The sequence below is a fragment of the Nicotiana attenuata genome, unplaced genomic scaffold (genome assembly GCF_001879085.1).
Source record: "Nicotiana attenuata strain UT unplaced genomic scaffold, NIATTr2, whole genome shotgun sequence".
In the NCBI taxonomy this organism is placed as follows: domain Eukaryota; kingdom Viridiplantae; phylum Streptophyta; class Magnoliopsida; order Solanales; family Solanaceae; genus Nicotiana; species Nicotiana attenuata.
This window is the reverse complement of record NW_017670958.1, coordinates 32,493-41,675: the sequence shown is the minus strand read 5'-3', so window position 1 is coordinate 41,675 and position 9,183 is coordinate 32,493. Positions and strand designations below refer to the sequence as shown.

General features: G+C 36.1%; 2 protein-coding genes across 3 annotated transcripts in view; both read left to right on the top strand.

The window, feature by feature from the left end:
* Positions 1-672, top strand: part of LOC109244806 (chaperone protein dnaJ 10-like) — a 14,505-nt gene extending 13,833 nt beyond the window's left edge. For both annotated transcript variants that reach the window (XM_019411952.1, XM_019411951.1), the window contains exon 10: positions 226-672. In XM_019411952.1, the coding sequence (XP_019267497.1) occupies positions 226-321 (96 nt within the window). In that variant the 3' untranslated portion in view covers positions 322-672. The remainder of the gene's footprint in view (positions 1-225) is intronic.
* A 2,477-nt stretch (positions 673-3,149) lies between these two features.
* LOC109244805 (UDP-galactose transporter 2-like) lies at positions 3,150-8,894 on the top strand. The gene is made up of 5 exons (XM_019411950.1): positions 3,150-3,772; positions 4,876-5,060; positions 7,049-7,249; positions 8,087-8,248; positions 8,362-8,894. The coding sequence occupies exons 1-5, from the start codon at positions 3,643-3,645 to the stop codon at positions 8,707-8,709; spliced, it is 1,026 nt and encodes a 341-aa protein (XP_019267495.1). The 5' UTR covers positions 3,150-3,642; the 3' UTR covers positions 8,710-8,894.
* Positions 8,895-9,183: the final 289 nt, after the last annotated feature.

Sequence of the window (9,183 nt, the reverse complement as noted above, 5' to 3'; positions counted from 1 at the left end):
CCCCCCCCTTTAATATTGTAATATTCTTTTTCTTTTGGTGTTCCGAAGTCGAATATATTGCATTGTACTTGTCAAGAAAAAAGGTTGATATTCCATTGTAGTGAGTCTGGAGAATATTCTGAGATTCATCTCAAATGAAGCAAAGATCATGTCACTGTCTTTTTCATTTGTCTTAACTATTGGAGTAGTTTATTTATTCACACTCAATTTTGGACATATCTTCAGAGCCCATATGTGGAGGCTCCACAGTTTGCCGGTGGTCAAATCAGCTATAACTTCCCCATGCCGACTGCACCACCAGGTGCACAGAGACATGCATAGATACGGAGTTGGCGAAGAATTTATGTAGCTTGTGAATGGTAGTGCTTGTTGTTGTATGGCTTATTCTTAGGGAAGAGAGGGAGTTTGAGCTTCTTATGTATCCAGTGTGTACACATACTTGAGGCATTGATTCCAAACTTGTGGAACGGATTGGTGAGCAGAGAAAAGCTTCTGGACATGTTGCTTTCATGAAGGACTGCTTTGTAATTAATTTGTTCGAGTGTAATTTGTGTGGCCTGTATATGCAAAATATTACATTGCATTGGTCTATTCATCATGTTCTATAACCAGTGAAAAGTTTGTTATTGAGCTATTCTGATTTTGTACTCAAGAATTGCGAGTACTTCCTAATTGAACTCGTCATGAACAATAAACAAAAAATTCTTTATTCAAAAATGTGTTATACGTTTTGAAGTTGACTAAAGTAATAGATGCAAGAAAGAAAGTTTGTCACTTTGGCAAAGTGCGCAAGATCTCGACCTATATCAGTCTTCAATTTCAGAAATAGCCAATTCGAATTTCGAAGCAATAGCCAAATCGAATTATTACACTTAGATGGCGTCTTTTTGTATTCGGATTTTATATAATACTTAAATGTATCCAAAAGGAATTATAAGAACTAGCTAATATGATTTATGAATACGAATCATGCTATCATAAAGAAAATATGTTATACGTGACGTTTTTGAAACTAAGCGGAGCATATAGATTACAGATGAGAAAGCCTTTTTGTCCTAAGGTGCAAAAAGATCACTCGTTATTCAATTTTGGTCATATACTACACGAAGTTTTTCAATTTTGTTCTTCATTACGCCTATTCATCACCTTGTGTTAGCAAATTGCTTGTATTTATCCTTGGCATTAACAAAGTTCTAGCATGAAAGGGATGTAGTTTACGTATCCAAATTATTCGGAAAAAGTCTAAATTTTCACCTCAACTTTTACTATGGTTTAAAATCTCTCTCAAATTGGAGCTCCTTAGAAATCAAGGAAAAAAGAAGACCTTTTCTTAACGGCAAAGACAATAATTAAAGTCTAACGGATGGCGAAATTGTTCAATTTTGAATAGTACACAAGTAAATTTGACCATTTTTCCAAGTAAGAATGATGAATGTCCGTTACATATTATCTCCAATTGCTCCAGTAAATATGCTACGCCTTTTCAAAACCAAATGTCACATAGTTTACTTAAATAACATGTTTAACCATAGCTAAAATGTATTTTGTCACCCTTAAATAGTTGCTCCTGAAAATTTTGGTTGCTGATTTTCATTGAATTGTGGAAGGTATTACGAGCTAAGTTTGACTTTTTATGTTAGTTAATACATTTTCGTTTAACAAATGACTTCTCTTTTAACTTTGGGCCAAAAGTGTGCTAGTTTTGCGAACTTCAAGGACTATTCATGTTCACATTTATATATTAGAGACCAAAATGAAATCTCTCACTTCCAAATTAGTTCCAATTCACTTTAAGCGACATTATTTTCACATTTTACATTTAAAAACAATTTAGTTCTAAATTATTTAATTTTTAAAGTTGAGGGGAATTTGATTTTCACTCATTCATATTTTGTAGCCACACAAATATTAAGGTATATTTAAGATCACAAATATCATTAATATTCTATACAACAACCAAACCCAGTGGGATCCCACAAGTAGGGTATTAGGGAGGGTAATATGTACGCAGACCATATCCCTACCCTGGAGGGCAGAGAAGCTGTTTCTGAAAGACCCTCGGCTCGAGAGGAAGAATAGGAACAAGTAAATAATAACAACAAGGCGAGGAAAATGATATCAACAATGTAAGGACCGGAGAAAAAATAAATGGAACAAAGCAGTAGCAGTAGCAATAGCAATAGCAAAAGTAATAGCCACAAGCAGTAACACAACATGGTGCTAGAAAATCAAAGTGAAAGATAGTACTAAAACAACTATAATACCGGTGTTCTAAGAATCGAAGACAATGTACTAATCAGCTAGCCCTGATAAACCTGAAACAGATCATAAAAACACACGACAACCTATTACCCCTTCTACCCTAATCTTCGACCTCCATACCCTCTTGTCAAGGGTCATGTCCTCGGTAAGCTGAAGTCGCGCCATGTCTTGCCTGGTCACCTATCCCCAATACTTCTTAGGCTGCCCTCTATCCCTTCTCCTATTTGCACCTCCTCTCTAGGGCATCTAGGTTTCTCCCCTCACATGCCCGAACCATCTAAGTCTCGCTTTACACATCTTATCTTCCATAGGTGCCACGCCCACTTTCTCCCGAATATCCTCATTCCTAATCTTGTCCAACCTAGTGTGCTCACACATCCATCGCAACATCCTCATTTCGGCTAAGTTCATTTTCTCGATATGAGAGTTCTTGACTGGCCAACATTCTGCCCCATACAGCATAACCATTCTAATCGTCGCCTTTTAGAATATTTTTTTAATATTAAATTAAATTATATCATATAAATTAAAACGAAAATATTATTATACTTAAAAGTACAACTTGAGTTTTTATTTTTTGTTAATTTTTCTCAAGGGAAAAGAAAAGTTTTTTTTTTTTTACTTTTAGCCGTGCCAAAAGCTATTTATATTTGATAGCCGAAAAAGGGTATAAAATTTGTATATAACTTACAAAATATATATATACACAATAAATAAATAAAAATTTAAAAAAAAGAAGGAAAGAGTTTGGAAAAGCGGCAAGATCTCGACTTGTAGTGATGTAGCATCGAAAATGACGGTGGGAGAAAGTAGAATAGTAGATGTAGAATACAAGGTTAAAGGTTGAAATATTTTACGAGGGTGAGGAGTGGAAGGAAAGCAGCGAGTATTAAGCGTCAAAATTTTAGAACCTCGAGGGGAGGCAGGCCGTAAATCGTAGAGAACACACACACACACACTCTCTCTCTCTCTCTCTCTCTCTCCTCCAATTCCAAAATTCAGATCTTCACTTAATTCCCTCTTACTTCTGTCCTCTCACACGCAAAGAAACACATCCCACATGCCCCCTCTCTCTCTCTCTCTCTCTCTCTCTCTCTCTCTCTCTGTACAGGACAAAGCAAAGTGAGTAACTTTTACTGACACAAGAGAGATATAATTATTAGTACTACTAATATAGGTAGCAATCCCATTCATAAGTTCCCTCACATTTTCTGGATCCGCATTTCTCACAATTTGAGATCCATTGATCTCTGCTGTCTACTTTGTTTTGTCCTAAATTCCTGCCCCTCTCTGTAACGAGTTGGGTGGGTGGCTGGCTAGATCTTTGCTCAATTTTACTTGAGCATATACAACTGAATTTAGAATAATTCTGTTAGCAATATGGAGAGCGAGAAGAAGGTTTCTCCGGTATCCGACGTGGGGGCATGGGCGATGAACGTTGTTAGTTCGGTGGGAATTATTATGGCTAACAAGCAACTTATGTCGGCCAACGGTTATTCTTTCACCTTCGGTAATATTCCTCAGATCTCGTTTTTGAATTTTTCATTTCTTATTTTTTTTATTGATTGCACAAAATATGCACTCTTTTCTCCCATACTATCTTAGCTCGTAGAGGTGGATCCACGATTTGAAGGTAGCGGGTGCACGTATGCATTTATTTATCTTAGACGTATCAATAAATACAAAATGTAAATGTCTGCATCCGGTTGATTCGGTTGGTTTTGGATTAATTCAGCTCAAGTCATTCGGTTTTCGGTTCATAAATAGACAATCTGATCCGAATCTTAAATTGTATTCATAATATGTTCAATTATGAACCAAGAAGAAAAATAAATAGACAAGTATCCTATTTACAGCTCATATCAAGCTCAATGGAGCATCTATTCAATTCTCAATAGAAGCATATGAAAATTTAAACCTCAAACTATTTACTTAAGAGAAAAAAAGTTTGATATGGGGGGCCGATATTCAAAAACTGAGATATCAACAGTATAATTATTACTAGTACCTATAGGTTGAGATGAATTCAGATATACTCTTTTATTAACTAGGCACGAAAAATCGAACAAGAAGGGAAAATGGGCTGTATTATCTCGGTTATAAAAAAAAGAAACGGAGGCCGGATTGGTACTATTTCTGCAATTGCTTATCTGGCCTTAGACGGCACTACCTGAAAATATTGCTTTTAGAACTTATCTGGAAAGATATAACAGTCTTTTGTTATGGTGGTTAAGTGGAGAAGTGTAGAGGGGTGGCCCCATATATCTATTGAGTTTCAAACTGTGTGCCACTGGTCTATAGGGATATTCGGTTATAAAAAAGAAGTCTTTTCTTGTGGTATGGAAAACCTTTAGCATCAGGCTTTATGTGCCTTATTACATCAGGCTTGTCATCAGTTGTTATTAAAAGGGCAAGGTGGTAGGCTTTATGCCTATCCGGGGAGAAGATATATATTTATGGTATTTTTGCTTTGTAGAAGCATGCATCCAGCTGAAATCTTTTAGTTGAAGGACATAGGGAGTACATGTTACTATCCATTTGATCATATAATGTATGTGTTCAATTCCAAATGTTCGTCCTGTCATTTTTAATTTCATGGTATGTTTCCTCCAGCTACAACGTTGACTGGGTTCCACTTCGCTGTGACGGCGCTTGTTGGGATGGTGTCAAATGCCACGGGGTTTTCCTCATCAAAGCATGTACCTTTGTGGGAACTTATCTGGTTCTCAATTGTTGCAAACATGTCTATCACAGGGATGAACTTAAGTCTGATGCTCAATTCAGTTGGATTTTACCAAGTATGATATTGTCTCTTTTGTTGTATACTCTACTCACTTTTGTGTTTTGTCCTTAACATTTCTTGTTATGTCTTGAATTTTCTTCATATAGAAAAGATAAGTCTTGGATTCCCGTTATGTTGGTGAATAAGATTTGTTAACAACTTTATAATGCTATCAGCTTTCAATCTCCTTTAGTTGGAAAAGAATATAATTACTAAAACAATTTTCACTAGAACTTTTCATCTGTTTCTTGCATCCCTTTGCTCCACATTTTGAATTTAGACCCTTAAAATCATTACATATCAGTTTTACCTATCAGCAGCAGAAGAAGAAGAACAACAACCCATTGAGTTCTCACAAGTGGGGTCTGGGGAGGGTAGAGTGTACGCAGACCTTACCCCTTAGGGAGGCTGTTTCCGAAAGACCCGGAGAAGAAATTGTTTGATATTTGTTTTAGGTGCATTGAAGTTACAAATAACAGATAAAACTTGGTACTTGCTGAAATTTTAGCTTCAAGTTACTATGGTCCAAGTATATATGCGTTACTAGCTAGCTATGAAGGGTGTACTTGGAACAGCTTTTACAAGATGATCCCAAACTTTTTCCTTCTCAAAAAAGGATTTCATTTTTATTTTTTCATAAATTAGTTTGCTAACTTATTAAATAAATAAATGCGTTTGGGACCGTAGTTGGTGATATAGTTCATGATCTGTGACGTGGAGTTAACTAATATCTATCAGTATCTTCATCATCTGAAATGATAACATACAACGTAGTTTTGATTTGAAAGGAAGAGGAGGGAAAGAAAATAGGAAAAATGAGAATGGAATATAAACTAGGGTTAGTAATTTTCTTTATTTGATTGGACATTGGTTTAAGAGGAAAGTTGTAGGAAAGGGAAATTTATGTTTCCTACGTCTCCTTGATTGCAAATCAGTTAGTAGAGTGAAAACCAATAATAGAAAGAAAGGCTGCTTTCCCTCATTCGTAGGGATCCATACGTATAAGTAGCTGTAGTGTTGTTTTTGCTCAGGAATTCAATTTAGTCTCATAGTTCTCCTTTAGTACTTATTTTTTGATAAGGATATCTCCTTGGTAATCTTACAATTGATTATAGTTCTTAGCAAAGCAAGTCCATCTAAACTTCTAGTAGGTTTGCATCCACTAGGGTGACTTTAGGCTCACACCCCTATTGCAGAAGTAAATTTGAAGATTAGTTGGTCAAAAATATTGATGTCAGTTCCTTTTTTTGCTGAAAATTCATTTAGGTTTAAAAAGTTATCATTGACATACTGGTTATTGACTTTTTTAGCATTCAGAGTAGTTTTACTGACCGAATTGTCTGGATGCAGAAGAGTGTTTTTTTTCAAAAATGATTAACAAGGATTTGAAGCATTTATTCTTTTTGGCCTGATGGCTGCATCATTTACATATATTAGATCTTTCTTTATGGTCGTAACTCTCATATATCTACTGATAAGTAAATTAATTTTGTTCACACTAGTACCACCGAAGTGCTTAAGTGTCTTCTAAACACTCAAGCGGGGACAATAGATTCATGAGCTCCTCTATGCGTTCCGTGTGTATCTCTTTATACCAAAAAGCAGAGCATCTAAAAATCTTTTTGGAAGCTGACTCTGCACTAAGAAATACTCTATCTTCTGCATTGGTATTGTTCTGCCCCTCATTCATCACACTGTCATATTCAGGTTCAGTGTCTAATGAGCTGTTTGCTGATGTGTTCCTTCATGTTTGTCTCATGTTGATCTTTTCATTGGTTATTGCTTTTTAAAGAAGAGTTAGTTCAAAACTGCTAGCAAGCAGAGAAGAAGTGGATCGGTAGTCGTTATTTGAGCTGAACCAATTGTTTTTGTTTTACTGAACTCCAATTAGTTGATTATAGGTTAATATGTATTATAGTATACTAGCAGTTAGCACTTGTTTTATTTTTGTTCCTTGGTGAAATTTCATTTTATATGCGTAAGTTATTCCATTTTTTGATGTAGATCTCAAAGTTGAGCATGATTCCAGTGGTTTGCGTGATGGAATGGATCCTTCATAGTAAGCGTTACTCGAAGGAGGTTAAAATGTCGGTTGTGGTTGTTGTTATCGGTGTGGGTGTTTGCACAGTAACTGATGTCAAGGTTAATGCCAAAGGTTTTATTTGCGCTTGTGTTGCAGTTCTGTCGACATCATTGCAGCAGATTGTGAGTATACTCTGGCTTCTTCATATCTTTACTGGAAAAGACTGAAATTAAAAAGATTCCCCAAAAGAGAAATATTTGGTGTGGATCTGATTTAAGATTGCCAGCATCAAAAGTTTAACGATAAAGTATGTTGAGGTTCCTTTTGTGATTTGATTCCATCTATTTATGTGGGTTTAATTTGTCTTTACAATCTTCCTTAGTTTTTCTTTCTGAGGGACAAATTAATTTATTAGGGAGGCTGCGATAGTGCTATCGAACTTTTCTATCCTTAAAAAAGATGCCCTCTTTCTATGAGAAAGCTAAAGGGCAGAAGCCTAAAATTTTTCCCTGTTTCCTTCTTCCCTTTTCTCCCTAAAGAAGTGATGAAAGTTGGCTTTTGTTTTTGCTTCTTGTTATAGCGCAGGGAAGAAGTAATTACTCTATCAGACCCCTTTATGCTTGACAAGGATCCCTTCTTGTTCTATAAAGCTAAAGGAAAGAAGTCTCAAAATTGTCATGTATTGGTTTTAATTGAGGGGTAAAAAGGGGAGAAAGGAAAACATGAAGTCGACTTTTTTATTTGCTCACTGCTTTGGTCCCTGTTCAGTTGTATATAGAGCAAAAGCTTGCTTCTTGCAGTTGCAGAGTTTAGAAACAGTTACCAGAGATATCCTGTATCTTCAATGGAACAAAGAAAGAATTTCCTGCTGGCCCATATATATATATATATATATATATATATATATCATCAAGCTCTCACTTTTTTCAACCAAATTAGCTCGTTGGTTAATTCTTTAAACCCCATCTCTAAAACTTGTGGTTGCATTTGTGTGATCAAACAATGGTTTTCTGGTGCAGTCAATAGGCTCTTTGCAGAAGAAGTACTCAATTGGATCCTTTGAATTATTGAGTAAAACAGCTCCGATACAAGCTTGCTCCCTCCTTGTGCTTGGTCCTTTTTGCGACTACTATCTTAGTGGAAATCTATTACTAGACTACAAGTATACCTCTGGTGCCATTGTAAGTATCAACCAATCTTTTCATTCCCAGATTATGATGCATATTTGATCGGTCCTTTTTCTGCCTACTTAGCTTTATGTGCTCTGATCATTGATGTGTGGCACTTTCTGCAGTTCTTTATACTCCTGTCGTGTTCGTTAGCTGTTTTCTGCAATGTGAGTCAGTATCTCTGCATCGGGCGATTCTCTGCAGTTTCCTTCCAGGTTCTTGGCCACATGAAGACAGTGTGTGTGCTGACTTTGGGCTGGCTGCTCTTTGATTCTGCATTGACTCTTAAGAACATTTTGGGTATGCTTGTTGCTGTTGCCGGCATGGTGATCTATAGTTGGGCTGTGGAGGTTGAAAAATCCAACACGAAGAGTCCTCATGCTGCCAAAAACAGCTTGACAGAAGAGGAGCTGAGATTATTGAAGGAGGAAATGGAGAAGACAGACGTTGAAGTCGGTCAGTCCAAGGCCTAAATTGAGGTCTCTATTGTTAGCCATCACGTAATATAGCTTTTTGGATCAATTTGCATGTAGTTTATACTATTTGTTGCATTATTCATTGAACCTCCTACATTTGGTCCCAATTTGGTGACCTTGGATTGTTTTGAATAGTTACTGAATATTTTGTTCTTTATCCAAGTCTGCCAGGGTTCATACCATTTAAGCTACTGTTATTTTACATAATTCGTTTGACTTAATTTTAAGTCACGATCCACGATAACAAGTGCATAGTAATTTATAACAAGTCAGTAATAGGCAAGCAGAGGAGGCTTGATACACACTGAGTGAGATCTTGACATGGATCTTAGATGATTAAAAAAAACACAGAAAAAAATTACTGTATACTGTAATAAATGTATAATAGGATATTTGGACCTCTGGATAATTAGTTCATAGAAGTTTCTCTGTGGAAGTTGATTACAAGTGACTCTCACGGCTTTGGTTTGG

Coding starts and splice junctions, on each gene's coding strand:
- LOC109244805 (XM_019411950.1), top strand. CDS start 3,643: ATGGAGAGCGAGAAGAAGGTTTCTCCGGTATCCGACGTGGGGGCATGG. Junction 5,061..7,048: donor ATTCAGTTGGATTTTACCAA/GTATGATATTGT, acceptor TTTTTGATGTAG/ATCTCAAAGTTGAGCATGAT. Junction 8,249..8,361: donor AGTATACCTCTGGTGCCATT/GTAAGTATCAAC, acceptor CACTTTCTGCAG/TTCTTTATACTCCTGTCGTG.